Genomic DNA, 22186 nt, shown 5'->3' with positions numbered 1-22186 from the left:
GACCTGGACAATATCCAGGCTTGGGCTGACAAGTGGCAAGTAACATTCGCACCATACAAGTGTCAGGCAATGTCCATCCTCAACAAGAGAGAATCCAACCATCGCCCCTTTTTGTTCAATGGTATTACCATCACTGAATTCTCCACTATCAACATCCTGGAGGTTACCATTGACCAGAAACTGAACTGGACTAGCCATATAAATACTGTGGCTACAAGAGCAGGTCAGAGGCTAGGAATCCTGACATGAGTAACTCACCTCCTGACTCCCAAAGCCTGTTGACCATCTACAAGGCACAAGTCAGGAGTGCAATGGGATACTCTCCACTGGCCTGGATGAGCGCAGCTCCCACAACACTCAAGGAGCTGGACACAATCCAGGACAAAGCAGCCCGCTTGATTGGCACCACATCCACAAACATTCACTCCCTCCATCACCGAAGCACAGTAGCAGCAGTGTATACCACCTACAAGATGCACTGCAGGAATTCATCAAGGCTCCTTAAACTGCACCTTCCAGACCCACAACCAATACCATCTAGAAGGACAAGGGCAGCAGATAGATGGGAAAACCACAACCTAGAAGTTCCCCTCCAAGTCACTCACCATCCTGACTTGGAAATATAACACCGTTCCTTCAGTGTACCCACACCACAGGGACTGCAGCGATTCAAGAGGGCAGCTCACCACTACCTTCTCAACGTCAACTAGGGATGGGCAATAGATGCTGGCCCAGCCAGCGGAGCCCACATCCCACAAATGAATTTTAAAAAAGCAACCGATGAACATCTGTCGGTAGCAGGTTGGGTAGAGGGGGGCAGCAAATATTGGGTACCCCTGTCTCCACTTAAAGTCAGGCAGCAGCACTTAAAGGGGCAATGCACTCTTGCTGCAGACAACGAAAACAGCTGGAGTGAGTACTGTGAGCTTACCATGCTTCTCTGATGCTGCCATGGAGGCTTTGGTGGGCAGAGGGAAGGGACATTTTCTTATAGGCAGGGAGAGAGACATTCTCTTTGCACCAGGAGGCAGAAACCTCCAGCTGTCAGAGAAAGACATCATAAGGGAGGATAATGCCAGGAACCCATCTCACAAGATGAGGTTAGCAAGCTGAAAGACATTCAATATGTATGGCAGTCTTATCAAGGTCAGAAGAATGAGCAAAATACTGCAGGGAGATAGGTGTAAGGGGCGGGTGTAAGGTGTAAGAGTTTGGAGAAGGGAAGGAGTGCAGAGAGGAAAAGGAGTTCAGGGGAGGAAGGAGTCTGGAGAGGGGAAGAAGTAAGGGTGGAGGAAGGATTCAGGAAGGGGGAAGGAGTAATGCTGGAGGAAGAGGTAAGGCTGGAGGAAGGAGTCCGGAGAGGGGAAGGAGTAAGGGTGGATGAAGGAGTCCGGAGAGGGGAAGGAGTAAGGGTGGCGGAAGAAGTAAGGGTGGATGAAGGAGTCAGGATGGGGAAGGAGTAAGGGTGGTGGAAGAAGTAAGGGTGGATGAAGGAGTCAGGATGGGGAAGGAGTAAGGGTGGTGGAAGAAGTAAGGGTGGATGAAGGACTCAGGAAGGGGAAAGGACTGAGTAGGGGTGGGGGGGGGGGGCAGTCCATTGTCAGGGGGTGGGGGAAGGTGTTCTAAGAGGTGGGGGGAGTCCGGTGGGGGAGGAGGAGTTCCAAAGGGTGAAGGAATCCAGAGGGGGATATCCAGGTGAACGTGTGAGGGTGGGCTCTGTTGAGTCCATGACTGCGTTCTGGGGAGCAAATTGAGGGTGGGCATGTTAGGAGGGAATGGTGAGAATGACCGAGGGCAGAGTGAGGTGGCAGGATGGGAGGGCGAGCGTGCAACAGTATCGGTAGAAGGGACGGCGAGAGTGATTTGTGGGGACTCGGAGGCAGACATGGACCCTGGGAGTGGGAAGGAGGAGGTCGGGGAGGTGAATGTGGAATGGGGGTGGGATTTTCTGGGAAGAAGGGAAAGTAAACGTTCACCTGGACATCCCTGAAAGAAAAGGGTTCGGGTTGGTAAGTGACGGTGGGGAGGTGGAAGGTGATGCCAGGGGGTTTGACAGGGATGGAGGAAAGGAAATGGTGACCAGGGGAGGGGAAAGGACAGGGAAACTGCATGAAAAATGTTGGCCGCACCACGCTCGCTAAGTCAAAAGTGAAATGAGGGCTGTGTTGGGCAAGACAGGTGCTGCATGGGAATGTAATAAGTGGGTGGGCGGAGATGCAGGTCAGCTCAGATGGTCAACTGAAAATGAACCCCAGTAGACAGCATTGAAAATGCTCAGGACATTGAGATGACTGTGATGGAGGAAGGATCCGTGTGTGTGGGACAGTGCTTGCATGAGGCTCCGAAAGGCCCTGCCATACACACACTTCTCCCTCTAGAATCACTCATGGGCCGGCTGTGTGCAGCTGAAATGCTAGTGCCAGGTGGGGGGATGCAGGAAAAGAACTCACAAAGCCTGTCAGTGAAAGTGAACACACTTTCAGCTTGTAAAGTGACAAAAAGTGTTCACCCATGCAACCAACTGTGATCAGAATTTCTTAATTTTTGAATGCCTTAGACTTCTAGGTGCTGCCCTGATATCCGTATCAGGGGTGGAGACAGCCTGTGCAATGGTTGGCCCTGTTGCCTCTGATGACTTTAATGTGGGTCCTTTGGAGAGCCGAGGCCTTGGGGCCCCAGCTTGCTTTGTCTGTCCTCCTGTGCTCTGCCTATGGTGACAGAGGACGAGGTTGTGGGGGTCACTGGCAAAGGGGATTCAGAGGGAGAGGACAGCCTCTGAGATTCCTGAGAAGATGACCCAGGGGTGTTTAGCTGCTGCTTCTCCTCCCTTCGGGTGCCTGGGGGCCCGGCCTGACTCCTTGAGGGGAAGGAGCACCTGGGGGGATGTCGAGGTGCCCCGTTTCCCTCTCACATTGCCACTGCAGGAACTCACCCACGGCTCCCGCGATGGAGTGCAGGTCTACGCACATCTCTGTGTTCTGCTGGACCAGCGTCTCCATGGTGTCCGCCATCCTCCCCATGGAGATCTCCAAATGTGCACATGTGGGCACCACTTCATCAGACAGCAGGCGGGCGCACTCCTCCGACTTGTGTGCCGCTCTGTTGAGGGCTTCCAACAGCTCTGCATGATGTCCCCCCGCCTTCTGCTAACTCTCCACGATGAGTTGAAAGGTTGAATCCGGAGGCTCATCATCTGACTCAGACCTCACAGATGCCTCTTCCCCAATAGTCCTCCGAGTGCCGGGGAGCTCGGCTGAACTTGCCGGATACGTGTCCATGTGGTGACCACTAGATTGTGAACCCGAGCCTTCTCTAGATCTAGGTCCCACTGAGGTGTGTGTCTCTGCACTGAGAGAGGATGTGGGAAAGCACTGTGACAGGACTTCCAAGCTGCTTATTTCCAGCTCTTCAATGGAGGAGGTGTCCTCTTGGCTGGAGGTGAGGACGTGGATGGAGCTAAGGGACTGGCTGGCTGAGGGTGTCGGCTGCTTGGCAGAGCTCCCTGTGAATCAAAGTAGCGGTAATTAGTACATGGCAGCAGAGTCAAAAGGAGAGAGTGCACTCACAGTTGGAATGATGTGCAGGACCCTCAGGTGGGTGATCGCTGCCGACCTCACTGTCCCCACAGGCATGGTCCATGTCCTCACCAGTCAGCACGATGGCACTCTCCTCAAAGTGAGTGCGGGGCCTAATGTGGGCCCCTCTACACCCGATTTGGGACCTCTCCCTGCTGTTGTGAGCCAGCTTGCCCTGCATGAAAACAGATGGAGAAAGTGTGAGCAGGACACATAGCACTGTGTGGAATGTTTGTGTGGTGAGCAGAGTCATGGACGGGATGAGGATGCGAGCTCCAGAGGATATGAGTCTGATGGGGATGTGAGGGTGTGTGTGAGAGTTAGTGGTGTCGTCGCTTGACGTGTGAGAACCCTGTGGGTGTGTGATGGGCTTGTGACTGTGTGAGTTGAGAATGATGAGAAGAGAGATTTACCCTGGCAGAACGGAGGAGATCATTCACCCTCTTTCTGCACTGGGTGGCTGTCCTCTTTTGTAGGGTGTTGGCACTGCCACTGCCTCCTGTGCTGGATTGGTGATGTTGCTGCCCCTCCTGCAGCCAGAGCGGGAGTAGAGGACTTCATGTCAGGCCTCCACAGCGTCCAAAAGGCATTCGAGGGACACATCATTAAACTGGGGGGCTGGAGTCTTCTTGCCTTCCAGAGCCATGTCTTTTGTGCAGCGGTCATGGACTGGAAGCATTGAGAGGTGTTCACAAGGCTACACTTTAAATATGGTGCCCGGTGTGATGAAGCGGCGAGGTGATGGCATGGTGGGCAAATGAGAGGCCATCCGCCATCGAAACAGCATGTTTCCCGGGAAGCATAATTAAGGAGGCGGGATTGGGACAATACGGCAGAAAAGCCTCCATTGTGGCCTGCAAGTAAAATGTCCTTATTCCCATTCGCTACCACACTTAGTGCAAATCTGGGATGATTCCTCCCCATGTCCATGTTATTAAAATATATTAAAAAGAGCGATGGTTTTAACACCGTATGCAGGGGAACACCACTGAATATTTCCCTCCGGTTTAAAAATCAAACGTTCACCATTTCTCTGCTTTCCATCCCTTAGACAAGAGAGAGTATTCCAACACACTCCTGACTTGTGCTTTGTAAATGGTGGACAGATTTTGGGGAGTCAGGAGGTCATTTGCTCAACACAAAATTCCCAGCCTCTGACCTGCTCTTGAGCCACAGTATTTATATGGCTGCTCAATCAGTTCAGTTTCTGTTCAATCGTAATGGTGTTGATGTTCAGTGATGGTAATGCCATTGAATGTCAAGGGAAGATGGTTAGATTCTCATTTGTTGGAGATGGTTGTTGCCTGGCACCTGTGTGGCACGAATGTTACTTGCCACTTCTCAGCCCAGAATGTTGTCCAGGTCTTGCTGAATATGGGCTGTTTCAGTACCTATGGGGGCAAAAATGGTGCTCAACATTATGCAATCATTAATGAGCGCCACAATTCTGAACTTAGGTTGAGGGAAGGTCATTGATGGAGCAGCTGACAAGGTTGATCCTAGGCCATTTCCCTAGGAAACTCTTGCAGTGAAGTCCTGGGGCTGAGATGACTGGCCTTCAACAACCACAGCCACCTTCCTTTGTGCCAGGTATGGCTCCGACCGGTGGAGAGTTTTCCCTCTGATTCCCATTATTTCAACTTTACTAGGGCTCCTTGATGTTGCACTCGATCAAATACTGCGCTAATGTTATTGGCAGTCACTCTCACCTCACCTCTTGAATTTAGCTGTTTTGTCCGTGTTTAGCTCAAGGCTGCAATGAGGGCAGGTGCTGAGTGGCCCTGGCAGAACCCAAACTGAACATTGGTGAGCAGGTTATTGCTGTGTAAGTGCCACCTCAGAGCACTGACAACTTTCACTTTCCTGATGATCGAAAGTAAACTAATGGAGCAGTAATTGGTCAGATTGGATTTGTCCTGCTGTTTGTGGACCGGACATGGACAATTTTCTACATTGTTGGGTAGATGCCAGTGTTGTAGCTGTACTGGAGCAGCTTCATAGGGACATGGCTAGTTCTGGAGCACAAGTCTTCCATACTCCTGCTGGGATGTTGTCAGGGCCCATAGCCTTGGCAATATCCAGTGCCTTCAACCATTCCTTGATATCACGTAGAGTGAATTGAATTGGCTGAAAACTGATATCTGTGATGTTGGAGACCTCAGGAAGAAGCTGAGATGGATCATCCACTAGACAACTCTGGCTAAAGACGGTAGCAAATGTTTCAGCCTTGCACTGATTTGCTGGGTTCACACATCATTGAGGATGGGGATATTTGTGGAGGCTCCTCCTCCAGCTATTTGTTTAATTATCCATCATCATTCACGATTGGATACAGCAGTACTACAGAGCTTTGATCTGATCCATTGGTTATGGGATCACTTAACTCTTCATATTGCATGCTGATTCCGCTGCTCATCATGAAAGTAGCCCTGTATTGTAGCATCGATAGATTGACACCTCATATCTCAGTATGCCTAGTGCTGCTCCTAGAACCATAGAAAAGCTACAGTGCAGAAAGAGGCCGTTCAGCCCATCTTGTCTCTGCTGGCCAAAAAAGAGAAAAAAGAACCTAGCCGCTCATTTTAATTCCACTTTCCAGCACCTGGTCCCAGTCCTTGCAGGTTCCAGCACTTCAGATGCAGATCCAGGTAACTTTTAAATGACTTGAGTGTTTCAGTCTCAACCACCAACTCAGGCAGTGAATCCCAGACACCCACCACCCTCTGGGTGAAAAAGTTTTTCCTCATGTCCCCTCTAATCCTTCTACCAATCTCCTTAAATTTATGCCCCCTGGTAATTGGCCCCTCAGCTAGGGGAAATAAAACTTTCCTGCCCTATCTTGCCCCTCATAATTTTGTACATCTCAATTAGGTCACCCCTCAGCCTCCTCAGTTCTAAGGAAAACAGCCCCAGCCTACCCAATCTCTCCCCATAGCTGCAATTCTCAAGCCCTGGTAACTTTCTTGTAAATCTCCTCTGCACTCTCTCCGGAGCAATTATGTTCTACCTGTAATGTGGTGACCAGAACTGTACACAAAATTTCAGCTGTGGCCTAACCAGTGTTTTATACAGTTCCATCATTACATCCCTGCTTTTGTATTCAATACCTCGCCCAATAAAGGGAAGCATTCCATACGCTATCTTGACCACCTTGTCCACCTGTCCTGCTACCTTCAAGAACCAGTGGAAAAATGCACACCAAGGCCTCTCACTTCCTCAACCCCTCTCAATAACTTTCCATTTATTGAGGTTTCCCTCGCTTTGTTTGCCCTCCCCAAATTCATTACCTCACACTTTTCCAGATTGAATTCCATTTGCCACTTCTCCACCCATTCAACCAAACCATTGATATCATTCTGGAGTCGATAGCTTTCCTCTTCACTACCAACTACATGGCCAATTGCATGCTCTCTTATACTCCTCATTGAACCAGAGTTCATCTCATGGCCTGAAGGTAATGATAGGGTGAGGGATATGCCAGGCCATCAGGTTACAGATTTTGGTTGAATACAACACTGTCGCTGCTGATGGCCCACAACACTTCATGGATGCCCAGTTTTGAGTTGCTAGATCTGATTGGAATCTACCCCAATTAGTACAGTGATAGTGCCACACAGCATGGTGAAGGGTATCCTCAGTGTGAAGATGGGACTTTATCTTCACAAGGAGTGTGCATTAGAAATTCCTACAAATACTGTCATGGCATTTGTGACAGATCCACCACCTGTCACAGACCCAGTCTAGCAGCCATGTCCTCAAGGCTCGACCAGCTCAGTCAGTGTGGTGCTACAGAGCCAGCTTGGTGATGGATATTGAAGTTCCCCACTCAGAGTACATTCTGTGCCCTTGCTACCGTCAATGCTTCTTCCAATTGGGGTTCAACATGGAGGAGCATTGATTGATCAGCTTAGGGGTTGGGGGAGTGGGGGGTGTTGGTCAGGGTGTGGTAGGTGGTAATCAGCAGGAGGTTTTCTTGCCCATGTTTGACTTATTGCCATAAGACTCCATGGGGTCTGGAATCAATGTTGAGAACTTCCATGGCCACTCCCTGCTGATTGTATACCACTGTGCTGCAACCTCTGCTGGGTCTGTCCTGCCAGTGGGACAGGACATACCCAAGAACACTGAGGGAAGAATTTGGGACATTGTCTGTAAGGTATGATTCAGTGAGTATGACTTTGTGAAGCTATTGCTTCACTAGTCTGTGGGACAACTCTCCCAATTTTGACACAATTGCCCAGCTGTTAGTGAGGAGGATTTTGCAGGATTGATTGGGCATGGTATGCTGTTGTTGTTTCTGGTGCCTAGGTCAATGCCTGGTGGTCTATCCAGTTTTATTCTTTTTTGGCTTTTCTGTCATGGTTTGGTACAGTAGAGTGGCTTGCTAGGCATTTCAGAGGACAGTTAAGAGCCAAGCACATTGCTGTGGGTCTGGAGTCACATGTAGGCCAAGACAGTAAGTTTCCTTCCCTAAAGAGAATTAGTGGAACTCTGCACCATCTGAATTCTGCTCGATTCCCATCTGTACTATTAACCTTACATTTGTCATAAGCCTCCTTTTTCTGTCTCATTTTAATCTCTATATCTTTAATCATCCAGTGAACTCTACCTTTGGATGTTCTTCCTTTACCCTTGATGGGAATGTGTCTAATCTGTACTTGAACTATCTCCTCTTTGAAGACCTCCCATTGCTCATTTACTGTTTTACCTGCCAATCTTTGATTCCAATGCTCCTGGGCCTTTTGTGGTTTTACTTTTAGCACAAATGGACAACCAGGTAAATGAAAGTCAACCAGTTCTGATGGTGGTGTAGATTGCGTTGGGAGGAGTGGATTCGTTGGGTTCTCGTTGAATGTTTCCTTATGTTATTAAGGCACCAACACTAGTGATAGTTTGTCTTCAGTTGTGTTTTCAGCTCTCTCGCTGTCTTCTTTAAGTCACTTCCCATAATTATGCCATGAATGCTCTCATTTAAACCAAATTCTTCAAAAATGTGCTAAAGTTAATCATGATTTTTCTGCCCTTTGGTATGTTGTTTGTATACAAACAGTGCCTGACATATTTCCTGTTTATGGCCTGGCCCACGTCATGAGTATCACAGTGTGAATCTATTTTAAACCTTAGATAATGTTAACTGCTATTGGAAAAGTAGCAGGATTACCAGAAGCTTAACTCAGGGCAGAATTTAATTCATTTGCCCACCTTATCTCCCGAGCTGGGCAGCATGCCTTAGGATGTAAGATTATTGAGCTTTCTGCTTCTTGAGAGATTTGAGGCAATGTGTTATTTCCCAGAATGGCTTACTGAAGTGTTAGCCAACTTTTCGAATAGGATACCAAGCCAGATGGTCCTGTGGTTTGGAGTGATGACTATGATATATACTTCATGAGATTATTTTTATCACAGGAATCACTGCACAATTTACTGTTCTGAGCTTCATTTTTACTTCTGATGAAAGAATCTTCCTGGAATACTTAAACTGTACGTGCCAGTATTAAACTTAAAAACTGATATTTATAAAGCTCAATTTAGCTACAGCATAATTTAATGTTTTCTCCTTCCTCTTTCAGGCTGGACAGCTTTTATTTATACACTCGCAGGATATGTCCATATGGGTAAGGGAATTGCTTCATATAATCTCTGCTGATGTTGTTTCTCCTTAGTGTACATTCAATACCATTCTGATTGTATTTTCTTACCCTGTTAATTGTGTTTAAGTGCCCTCTTGTAACTTAGATTTTTCTGTGTCACTTGAAAGGATAAACAAACTGAAGTCCTGTCAAATTAAGTTTTGTTGTTAAACTCAAAATTGCTTTGACAAGTCTATCATGAGTCAAAGCATAATAAATTAGAACAAAATGCCTTGACACAATGGTGCCAAGTAATAATCCAGTACTGGTTCTACCCTTATGTCTCTGCATGTGCAAAAAGGCTAATTTCATAAAGCCCCCTCTGACCCCCTTAATGACAGAGGAGTGTAAAAATAGTACTTCAGCTGGCCTATGGAGAGTTAACTAATGAATGTCCAGTGCTGTTAAATTTGAGCTTTCTACTAAAACTCTAGAGCACTTCCAAAATGTTTCTTGTGTTCTCCAAAGAGACCTTGCAAACCTTTCTGAACTAGGAAGATTAGCATCGTTGTTGACTTACATTAATTTACCAAATACTTTTGCATTCACATCTCTCAGATATACATACAATAGAATGGACTTTCATATACTGTAGAGTGGCTGGAACCGTCTTCTGTCACACTTCCATCACACTTCCAGTAACACCTGTCACTCTTACTGTCACTCATCTGTCACATTTTTCATCATAGTCAGTCATCCTTCCATCACACTTTCAGTAACCCTTTTGTAACACGTTCAGTCACAATTCCAGCTACCCCTGTACTTTTTCTGTCATTCTTTCTATCCTATTTCAGTCACTCTTCTATTTCTGTCACATTTATGTCGCAATTTCAGTCACTCCTCTGTCATATTTTTGTCACTCTTCTGTCTTAATCATCATGAAATTGATTATATCATCCAAAATTTGTTCTACCCCATTTGATCAGGTCATTCCACCTGTGTATTCTACATTTAACCCTGACTGCCGCTTCTTCCTGAGCTGCAGCAGATGATTAAAAAGTAACTTAAAGTAAAAAAAAGATTTTTGCAATTAAGATTATTTACACTTGTTTCCTGTACTTCGTTCGCTGGTGAAAAGAGGTCCTGTGTTTCAGATCCCTCCACAAAGTGTGCACACATATTTCCAACAACCTCATTAACCTGTCAATCAAAGGAAGCCAGGGTTCTCATTGCACCCTGACCTTGAAGCGAATCCATCATTTATTTCATGACTTCAGCCTCTCATTCTGTGTTCCATCATTATCACGTAGTACCCTTATAAAACTGTATTCTCAGACCAACAGGAGATTCAATGCTATTGTATGTCCTGTATGCCTGTCATATTTTAGATGTCGCTAAAATAAGAACGGGAAAGAAAGCCGGTCATTTCTTATTATTTTTCTGATCTTGGAGCATATTCATCACTCCCAAGATAGTCCAGCAATACAAGTGGGCACCAATCGACTCTTAACCAGTTGCCAGTTATAAATCCAGCTCTTTAATTAAGAAACCAAGTTGACCAAGCTCCATTGTTCAGGACATCACCATATTTGGAAAGAGCAAAAGAGAAGATGAGAAAAATTAACAAGTCACCTTGTCATCTCGGGATTTAAAAACATGTCATTTATAAACTGAAAGGGGGTGTAGATAAAGGATCTTCAGCATTTGGAGATCATGCAAAGGATGAAATAGACAAGAAAACAATGTGCTGGATCTTGCTTTCAACGCAATAAAGGTGCAAGATGGGAAGGATGTGGAGGGTGAGGGAACAGAAGATGAAAGTTCAGGGGATCCACGGCCTTAGTCTTGTGAATGGAGAAAGGCTGTGACTTAGAGCAAGATTAAAGGCGACAGGTAAGAGAAAGCAGCCTGGATTAGCAGCTAGAGTTACACTGCCCTTTTCCCAACTCCTCTATCAGATGGCTCATCATCTGTCTCTTCCACCATTTTTCTGCTGGAAATGATAACAGGAATTTATGTATCTGTCCAAATATAGGTGGATTTATATTAATTACAATAATTAATAATTAATGTAATTATAATGCAAATTAAAATAATAGACAGCATAATATATTTCAAATCACCAAATTTTTTTGTCCAGGTTGTTCCTCAGACTGTTTTTGGACAGGTGTCAAATTCTTAGCCAGGCTATTAAATGGAACCATGTAGCAAGGTTGCAAGTTAGGCATTATCTGAGGTGCAGCCCATCTCGCATGTCTGAATTGCGCTCTGTTGGCCAGTTGCGGAGGTATTGATGGAATCGCTCAAAGCACCCAGCCTTAGATGCAAGGTGGTGAGGGAAGCCAAAATGAAGAGAAAAGAGAAGAGAGAGTAGGAGAGCGTTTTGTTTTAAATTGATGAAGCCAACTATGATAATCATGCTGCAAATACAGCCTATACTCGTCATATTCTGCCATTGTTCTCGTCATTTATATTGAACCAAAATGAGATCATTCAGATGATGCATATAATTACCTTGTTATGAAAGTTAGTTTCCTGACTGTATTTTGTCCTATTGTTACTATGGCATCAACCACACGATTCTGAGCAAGCACCAAAACCCATCTTCAATGCAATTGACTGCAATTTCAGGAATCTGTGGAAAGTGAGATTAATCTGAGCACTCCTGCGTGTTCCATCAAACTGCTATAAATGGCTATACATTAGTAAATAAGAACATAAGAACGTAAGAACTAGGAGCAGGAGTAGGCAATTCAGCCCCTCGAGCCTGCCCCGCCATTCATTACGATCATGGCTGATCTCATTTTGGTCTCAACTCCAATTTCCCGCCCTCTCCCCATAACCTTTCAACCCGTTACTAATTAAAAATCTGTCTATCTCCTCCTTAAATTTATTCAGCGTCCCGGCATCCACTGCAATCTGAGGTAGTGAATTCCACAGATTCATGAGCCTTTGGGAAAAGTAATTCCTCCTCATCTCTGATTTAAATCTACTACCCCTTAGCCTAAAACCATGACCTCTCATTCTAGAATGCCCCAGAAGGGGAAACATCTGCTCCACATCTACTTTGTATATCCCCTTTAGCATCTTATATACCTCAATTAGATCTCCTCTCATCCTTCTAAACTCTAGCGAGTATAGGCCTAAACTGCTCAATCTCTCCTCATAAGACAAGCCCCACCCTGGAATCAATCTAGTGAACCTCTTCTGAACTGCCTCCAGTGCAACTACACTCTCCCTCAAGTAAGGGGACCAAAACTGTGCACAGTACTCCAGGTGTGGTCTCACCAATGCCTTGTACAGTTGCAACAACACTTCCCTATTTTTATACTCTATTCCTTTAGCAATAAATGCCAAAATTCAATTTGCCTTCCTTATTAGCTGCTGTACCTGCATACTAGCTTTCAGAGATTCATGCACGAGGACACCCAGATCCCTCTGCACTGAAGCATTCTGAAGTTTCTCTCCATTTAAATAATAAGTCGCCTTTTTATTCTTCCGACCAAAATGGATAACCTTACACTTATCCACTTTAAACTCCATCTGCCAAATTTTGGCCCATTCACCTAACCTGCCCATATCCATTTGTAAATTTCTTATTTCTTCCTTGCAACTTACTTTCCCACCTATTTTGGTGTCATCTGCAAATTTAGCTATAGTACCTTCTATCCCTGAATCCAAGTCATTAAGATAGATTGTAAATAGTTGGGGCCCAAGGACCGAACCCTGTGGCAACCCACTAGTTACAGCTTGCCATCCAGAAAAAGACCCATTTATCCCGATTCTCTGCTTTCTGTTGGTTAGCCAATCCTCTATCCAAGCTAAATAAGATATAATTGCTCCTTATACTGAGGATTGAGAAGTTTCCCTAGGGAGACAATGGTAAGTCATTGCAAATCACCTTTTAAGCCTTTTTAAAATTTTTTAATGAGGATAATTCATATTTCCCCATTAATCATATTGAATTGTGTCACAGAGAAGCTCTCCTTCTTTAATGACGCTTTCTCGCCCAGTGTAATTCCAGATTTCAAGAAAAAATAATCAATTGGCACTGATGAACACCTCCTTGTACTTTCTGCTGCCACAGCTCTGTAAGTTTAACACTCAGGCAATTAAACTGTTTCACAATATCCTTTGTAAGAATTAGCTATTTTCACCTATGGTTTGAGAACTTAATAAAAGGTCCAAAAAATGGTCAGCGATGGTATAGAGGGGATCTCTGTCAACACATTTGTCTTTTTAAAAACAAACAATGATATTTTATAGGCCCTGATAAGGACCAGAGAAGAATTGAGCCTCACCACGTAGCTATAATTGATGATGGAGAAAATGTCCAAATGGAAAATAAGGTATTATGTTTTAGATAAACTTCATATAGAATTATAGAGTAGCACTGTGCAGGGGGATGCCATTCAGCCTTTCAATTCTGCACTGGATCTTCCCACAAGCAATAAAGTTAGTCCAATTTCCCTGCTCTTTCCCCATGTCCCTGCAATTTTTCCCCCATTAAGTATTTATTCAATTCTCCTTAGAAGGAGACTATTGGAACTGAAAGCATCACCCAGTCAGACAGTGCATCCCAAATCCTAACCACTCATTGCATAAAAGAAAAAGAAAGACTTGCACTTGTATATCGCTTTTTGCAACTACAGGACATCTCAAAGTGCTTTATAGCCATTGAAGTACTTTTTGAAGTGTAGTCACTGTTGTAATGTAGGAAATGTGGCAGCCAATTTACACATAGCAAGCTCCTACAAATAGTAATGCAGTAATCACTAGGTAATCTGTTTCTTTTTGTGATGTTGACTGAAGAATAAATATTGGCCAGAACACTGGAGATAGCTGCCCTGCTCTTCTTTGAAATAGAGCCCTGGAATCTTTTTCATCCACCCGAGGTGACAGACAGGCCTTCGATCCCAAAAGATGGCACCTCCAGCAGTGCAGCTCTCCCTCAGTACTGCACTGGAGTGGGCACCTTGACTTTTGCACTCAAATCCTGGAGTGGAATTGAACCTAGAACCTTGTGATTTAGAGGCAAGAATACTACCAACTGAGCCACTGCTGACGCAAAAGGTTTTGCCCCTTGTCACATTTGATTCTTTTGCCAATCATCTTAAATTTGTGTCCACTGGTTGTAAATCTGTCAGCCGTTGGAAAAAGTTTCTCTTTGTTTTCTGTATCAAAACCCTTCATGATTTTGAACACCTCCATCAAATCTCCTCTTAGCCTTTTCTACTATAAGAGAACAACTCCAGCTTCTTCAATCTATGTAGGTAACTGTAATCTCTTATCCCTGGAAACATTCTATAAGATATTTTCTGTACCCTCTTCAAAACCCTCATGTCCTTCCTAAAGTGTGGTGCCCATAATTGGACACGATTTTCCATTTGGGGTCGAACTAGATATTTATAGAGGCTGACCTTAATTTTCCAGCTTTTGTACCCCCTGCCTCTATAAAGCCCAGGAGCCCACATTCACCATGAACTATTTTGTTAACCTATCCTGCCACCTTCAAAGATTTGTTCACAAAGACCAGCAGGTCTCTTCTTGCACCCCTTTTAAACATGGACCAGTTAGCTTGCCTTGTCTCTTCATTCCCCCTACCAAAATATATTGCCTCACACTTCTCAGCATTGAATTTCATCAACCATGTGCCCACCCATTCCACAAGCCTGTCTATGTCCTCTTGAAGTTTATTCCTATTCTCCCCAGTGTTTACTACACTTCTAGGTTTCATATCATCCACAAATTTTAAAATTATGCCTGTACCGCCGCCCCCCACCCCTCCCCCCACCCCCAAGTCCAAGTCATTCATGTATATCTATTCTCATATTCTCTATTTGTCCCTCATTCCTTTTTTCACTTCCCCTCTGAACTTCCTATATTCAGCCAGGTTCTCACTTGTATTATTCACCTGAATCTGTTTAATGCCTCTTTTTTCTGCTTCATCTTACTTTCCAAATCCCTCACCATCCAGGGACCTCTGGCTTTGGCTGTCCTCTCTTTTCCTTATGGGGATGTATCTAGACTGTACCCGAACTATCTGCTCTTTAAAGGGCATCCATTGCTCCAGTACATTTTTCCTACCAGTGTTTGACTCCAATTTACCCAGGCCAGATTCTCCCTCGATTTGCTGAAATTAGCCCTCCTCTCGTTATTTTTAAAATTCTAGATTGCACCTTATTGTTCTCCATAATTAATCTAAACATTACAATAATATGATCAATATTGCCAAGGTGCTCCCCAACTGTGACATTCTTGACTTGACCCACTTTGTTTCCCAGGATTAAATCCAGCAATGCCTCATTGACCAGGAAACATACTGATCATGAAAATTCCCCTAAACACACTTCAGAAATTCTTCCCCTTGTCTACCCTTAACATAATCATTGCTCCATTCAATCAGTCCATCATCTACAAGACATAAATCAGGTGTGTGATGGAATATCCTCCACTTGCCTGGATAAGTGTAGCTTGATTGATTGGCACCCTGTCCACCACTTTATACATTCACTCCCTCCGCTATTGATGCAAAGTGGCTGCAGTGTGTACCATCTACAAAATGCACTGCAGCACTCATCAAGGCTCCTGCAACATAACCTTCCAAACCCGTGAGTGACCTCTACCACCTAGAAGGACAAGGACAACAAACCACCACCTTCCCAAGGGCAATTAGTGATCAGCAATAAATGCTGGCCTTGTCAGCAATGCTCACATCCCAAGAACAATTAAAGAAAAATATTGCGGTAGTTAAAGACCCCATTATCACTACACTATAGTTCATGCATCTCTCAGTAATTTCTTTGCAAATCTGCCCCTCTATAGCCTTCCCACTATTTGATGGCCTAGTAAATACACCAAGTAGTGTAATGGCTGTTTTATTGTTTCTTAACTCTAACTAAATTGATTCTGTCTTTCCCTCAAGGATATTTTCTCTTTCTAACGCTGTATCATTCCCTTTCTTTCCTGAATACCTTGTACCTGGGAATATTAAGCATCTAATCCTCCCCTTTTTTTGAGCCCGCTCTCAGTTACCACCGCGATATCAAGTTCTCACATGGCCACTTTGCCTGCTGCTCATGCAGCTTAGAAATCACACTTTGTGAATTTGCAAATATCCACTCCAAACCTAATTTAGACCCCTTTGTATTTTCTATAATCCCACCTTAATCTGTGGTATTTCTAACTCTATCTCTCTTCAGTCCTCTGTGCACCTTGCTTCTACATCTTACCACTACAGTTTGGGGCCAGGTTTTCAATGCAGGGTCGAGAACCCAACACCTGAATCAATCCCAGGTTCCAACGCCACACCTCAATATTGTTGCTGTCATGATGCTATTTTTGAATGCAAAAAGCCCAATTGGGCAGGAAGCGGGCATAATGCCCACTTAGTGGCTCCAACACTTCCACGAGGTGCAACTTGCCTCCCAGTGCCAGCAGCAAAGGCTGGCAGCAGCCATGTTGGGACCTGCCACTGCCTTGCCAGAGAATGCAGGCAACTCTTTACTGGGCTAGGAAATTAAACATGGTGGAAAGCGTCCATAAATGCAATTTAAGGTACAACGCTCATGCCAATGCAGTTTTGCCCATCATAGTTCTGTTTTACACAAAGCCAAGTAAACTTTTTTTGACCCCGATGCGAACCTGACAGCTGCGTAGTGACGTGCATCAAACTATTCGAGTTTGCCAAAAAAAATTAAAAATCCCATCCGTGAATGCACAAGCCCCTTAGCAGGCCCCTTTATGATTTGGAAATATATTGCCGTTCCTTCACTGTCGCTGGGTCAAAATCCTGAAATTCCCTCCCTAACAGCACTGTGGGTGTACCTACACCACATTGTCTGCAGCGGTTCAAGAAGGCAGCTCACCACCACCTTCTCTAGCGCAATTAGGGATGGGCAGTAAATGCTGGCCCAGCCAGTGATACCCACATCTCATGAAAGGAAAAAAAAACCTGCTCCTTAAGGAACTTAATGGACTGTTAATTGGGAGCAACCGCATTTCCTGTTTCTTCCCGACTGGCCATCAAGAATTGCAAAGTGTTCCGGAGGCACCAGTATCGGGATTTTCAAATCCCGCTCACACCTTGTCCAGACCTTTGACGATCCGGCTCTTGGTGTCCAACCTCCTGCTGAATTAGTTTAAATCCTCCCCACAGCCCTAGTTAATCTCCACACTCGTTCCAATGCTGTTCAGGTGCAACCCATCCATCTTGTACCAATCCTCCCTGTCATAGAATTGGTCTTAAATCCTCAGGATCGGATCTCCCACACCATGGACAGGGTTGTGAACTGTCACGGGGCCTAGGAATGGGAGGTGGGCCGGAGCTACCAGTTGGCATGCTGGTTCCCCAGGCTATCTTCGTGGAGGCTGGGATCAGGGCCTGCAAGGCTACCTGCCCGCACACGGCAGGTAGCTGACTAGGCTTGTTAAGAGCCTGTTGAGGTCAATCAAAGGAGGCTGAGTTGGATGTTCCAGTCACTGTCCAGGTTCCTGCAGTCGGGGGGTGGCTGGGGGGGAGCCAGATCTCTGGGCAGGCCTAAAGGCCCTCTCTACCTGACTGGACTCTGTAGCAGCAATAGGCCGTTCTGTAGATTAGCCTTCCAGCCCACTGTTAATTAAGGGGGTTGGGGGGGGGGGGGGCGCTCCTATGATAATCACAACAAGTGGTTGTTTTCCCAGGGGTGGATTCAGGACCTGGAAATAATCCCGCCCTTCGTTTCCCATCCCAGAGGGAAAATCCTGTCCCAATCCTGTCTCTAACCACACAATAACCTGCAATGTCCTCCTATTTTTACTCTCCCTAGTGTGGCAGTAATCCAGAGACCGCTACCTTTAAGGTCCTGCTTTTTAACTTCCACCCTAGCTCCTTAAACTCTGACTGTGGGACCTCAGCACTTTTCCTCCCTATTGTCGTTCCATGGACCACGACTTTTGGCTCTTCCTGTACCCCCCACAGGATGTTCTGCACCTCCTCAATACTGAATATCAGTTTGATAGTGCTGCACTTCCAGAGGATTCCTCCAGTGCCTGCCTCTTCCTACCCTCACAGGTGGTGCCCACTGGCTATTCTGAAGGCTATCTGGCTGTGGGATGACCACCTCCTGGAGCAGTGATCCAGGAAACATTCAGCCACCCGAATGTCTTGCAGTGACTCTAACTGAGCAGGAGTTCAAGCAGCTGGAGGCGCTTCCTGTAAATATAGGCCCCCGGGACACAAGAAGCATCCTCTCATTCTCACATGGTGCAGGAATTGTCAGCTCTGGGTCGCAGATGTCTCTCCATTCCAATTAAAAATTAAACTAAACTCCTTTGTTATAAGGGGATTTGTATAATTGTTGCTCACTAGTTCTAAGCTATAGCCTGCTATTTTTCTATTTTCTCCTCAGAGTAAACTTCTTGAAGGCTAAATTATTTATTAAACCATAACAAGAATTATTGAGATACTAAACACAAAGGGTTGGATCATACGGGCCCCATGGTGGTGGATTTGCAGGTGGGGTTGTGGGGGAGGCATAAGCGAACAAGAATGTGCCCATGTCTAGCCACCCATACCTGCCTCCCCTGCAATTTTACCAGCGCTGGGGTGAGGTGTTAGGTGACTGCCTGCCCTTGGGCCGATTGAGACCCTTAAGGGGCCAATTAATGCCCACTTAAGGGCCTCCTCATCTTGCCCCCGCTGGATTTAACCAGTGGCAGGAGAGGCCCACACCCAGCCCAGTAGCTTTCCCTGTGCAGGCTGTTGGTGGACAAGGGTGGGTGCCTCTTTAATCAGCCCCCTATGCCCATTGGAGGGCTCCACAGGTCTTCCCCACTAGCTCCGTCCTGTCTATACAGTCCCTCCGCCTGCTCCTCCCCTCACTGGAGTCTACCAGCCTATCCCTGGCAAGAGCCCACCATAACAAAACATTGCCTCCCCCACCACTCACTCCTTTCTCAGCCAACTCATCTCTTGCTCCAGCTCCTCAGAGTCAGGGACTGTTGTAGTCCCAGCAGTGGCCACTGCCCCCAGTGGCACTGCCGGGACTGGAGAGCTGCCAGACATTTAATTGGCCAGCAGCTCTCAGAGGCAGGGCCTCCTGCCTCAAGGCAATTAATTCCCCTCTGATCGTTAAATCCTGCAGGACAAGCTGCCAGAGCACTTTCTGGCTGGGTGGGGGAGGGGGGCAGGGATGGTTACACCGATGCTCCGCTAAATGCAGCCCAAAGCATCTAAATATAAGATATCTAGGTGCTAAACCAAGAAAGTTATCCAAGAATCTTCAGCTTCCCTGGCTGCACTCCTTTCGAGTTGGACATGAGAAAGTGCATTCCCCCTCTCCACTGTATTCCTATCACCAAATTCTCAACTTTCGCTCCCATTGTGATTCACCCAGCACTCTCTCCAAGCTCTGTGCCGACCTTGCAATGATTTCCCTGGTTTATTTTAACATAACAGACCAACAGAACTCCAATCAAATATATGTAACTTTAAAAATGAATTAGTGAAATCTCTAGTGCAAGCCTTTCCATTCTCCTCAGCAGTCACCACTGACCAGAAAGCTTTCAGAACCCTTTTTTAAAAATGGTACTCTCAGGATGTGATGGGTTCTGACAAGGCCAGCATCCAAATCCCATCATTCATTAACCTGAGAAACTGGTGGTGAAGTGCCTTCTTGCACTGTTGCCGGTCTCATGCTAATGATGCTCCCTCAGTGTTGTTAAACAGGGAGTTCCAACATTTTGACCCAGCAGTGATGAGGAAACAGATATATGGCCATGACAGAGGAAAACATGGAGATGATTGTGTTCCCCTGACCTTATTGCTCTTGTCAACCGTGACTTAGTGGGTAACAGTCTGGCTTCTGAGTCAGAAGGTTGCGGGTCAAGTCCCACTTCAGACACATGGACCAGGATTTTTCCCTCGTCGGGCGGGCTCAGTGGGGGTGGGCGGGAGCAGTCGGGATGCCGCCCGTGATCAGGGCTGGACCGCGATTTCACGCCAGGCAGGCCAATTAAAGCCCGCCCAGCGTGAGATGCACACGGCAGCGCTTAACGTTGCCTGTGGTGGGGGGTGGGGGGGGTGGGGTGGGAGGAGGGCGAGCGGGGAACTTCACACATGCGAGTGGGTGCGTGCTGGTAAAGCTCCCTGAGGCACAGAGCTGCCTTAGGGAGATGAAGAGTTTAAGAATTAAAAATAACAATTTTAAGTTGTTGAAAAACATGTCCCCTCATGTGACTCTGTCACATGAGTGGGGACATGTTATTAATGAAATGTTAAAATTTATATTTTATTTTTAATTGCTGTTGAAAACCTCATCCCACCCGTGGATGAGGTTCCCTGAAAAGTGCAAAGGCCGCTTGGCCTTTTTGCCTGCCCACCAATCATAAGGTGGACAGGCAGCAAAAAATAACATTTAATTAGATCTTTAATGGACTTAATAGGCCTGTTAATTGTTGCTGGGCGTCCTGCCGACTCCCGCACATGCCCACCAACTAGCGCACGAGCCCACTAACTAGCGCACGTGCCCACTGACATCTGCGTGTGCCCATCGACTCCCGCACATGCCCACCGACTAGCGCATGTGCCCACCAACTAGCGCATGTGCCCACCAACTAGCGCACGTGCCCACCAACTAGCGCACGTGTCCACCAAATCCTGTGCATGCCCACCGACTCCCGCACACGCCGACCGACACCCGCGCGTGTCCACCGACTCCCGCACATGCCCACCGACTAGCGCACGTGCCCACCAACTAGCGCACATGCCCATCGACTCCCGCACGTGTCCACCGACTCCCACATGTGCCCACCAACTCCCGCGCATGCCCACCAACCCCTATGCATGCCCACCGACTCCCACATGTGCCCACCAACTCCTGTGCATGCCCACCGACTCCCACATGTGCCCACCAACTCCTGTGCATGCCCATTGACTCCCGCACACGCCGACCGACTCCTGCACGTGTCCACCGACTCCCACATGTGCCCACCAACTCCCGCGCATGCCCACCAACCCCTGTGCATGCCCACCAACTCCCACACGTGCCCACCAACTCCTGTGCGTGTCCACTGACTCCCGCACATGCCCACCGACTCCTGCACATGCCCACCGACTCCTGTGTGTGCCCACCGACTCCCGTACATGCCCACCGACTCCCGCGCGTGCCCAGAGTTAATGTTTCAGGTCAATGACCCTTCATCAGAACTCATACTTTCACAATGCTGCACTGTCAGGGGTGCCACATTCTGGATGGTGTAAAAGATGACACTATTTTGAAGAAGAGCAAAGGATCTATTCCCAATGTTCTGGATAATATTTATCTCTAAACCAAAATCAGTAAAAACAAATTATCTAGTCAGTATCACTTTACTGCTTGTGGGAGCTTGCTGTGCCCAAATGTCCCGGACACCATCATCGCCATCCCTGGGAATGTCCTGTCCTGTCCCACCAGCAGGACAGACCCAGCAGTGGCGGCACAGTGGTGTACAGTCGGGAGGGAGTTGCCCTGGGAGTCCTCAACAGTGACTCCAAACCCCATGTGGCCTCGTGGCATCAAGCCAAACACGGGCAAGGAAACCTCCTGCTGATTACCACATACCGCCCTCCCTCAGCTGATGAATCAGTGCTCCTCCATGTTGAACACCACTTGGAGGAAGCACTGAGGGTGGCTAGGATGCAGAATGTACTCTGGGTGGGGGGACTTCAATGTCCATCGCCAAGAGTGGCTCAGTAGCACCACTACTAACCGAGTTGGCCGAGTCCTAAAGGACATAGCTGCTAGACTGGGTCTGTGGCAGGTGATGAGGGAACCAATGAGAGGGAAAACATACTTGATCTCATCCTCACCAACCTGCCTGCCACAGATGCATCTGTCCATTACAATATCTGTAGGAATGACCACCGCATAGTCATTGTGGAGACAAAGTCTCGCCTTCACATTGAGGATACCCTCCATCGTGTTGTGTGGCACTACCACCGTGCTAAATGGGATAGATTTAGAACAGATCTAGCAACTCAAGACTGGGCATCCATGAGGCTCTGTGGGTCATCAGCAGCAG

The 22186-nt window shown here is 46.7% G+C and overlaps 1 protein-coding gene across 2 annotated transcripts in view; it reads left to right on the top strand.

Moving 5' to 3' along the window:
- pir (pirin) overlaps positions 1-22186 on the top strand; it is a 108303-nt gene that overhangs the window by 73527 nt on the left and 12590 nt on the right. For both annotated transcript variants that reach the window (XM_078559528.1, XM_078559527.1), the window contains exons 7-8: positions 9146-9190; positions 13412-13494. In XM_078559528.1, coding sequence (XP_078415654.1) covers positions 9146-9190; positions 13412-13494 — 128 coding nt within the window. The remainder of the gene's footprint in view (positions 1-9145; positions 9191-13411; positions 13495-22186) is intronic.

This window comes from Cetorhinus maximus, chromosome 16 (assembly GCF_964194155.1).
Source record: "Cetorhinus maximus chromosome 16, sCetMax3.hap1.1, whole genome shotgun sequence".
Taxonomy (NCBI): domain Eukaryota; kingdom Metazoa; phylum Chordata; class Chondrichthyes; order Lamniformes; family Cetorhinidae; genus Cetorhinus; species Cetorhinus maximus.
Note: the sequence above shows the minus strand (reverse complement) of the source record. Positions and strands in the feature narration are given on the sequence as shown.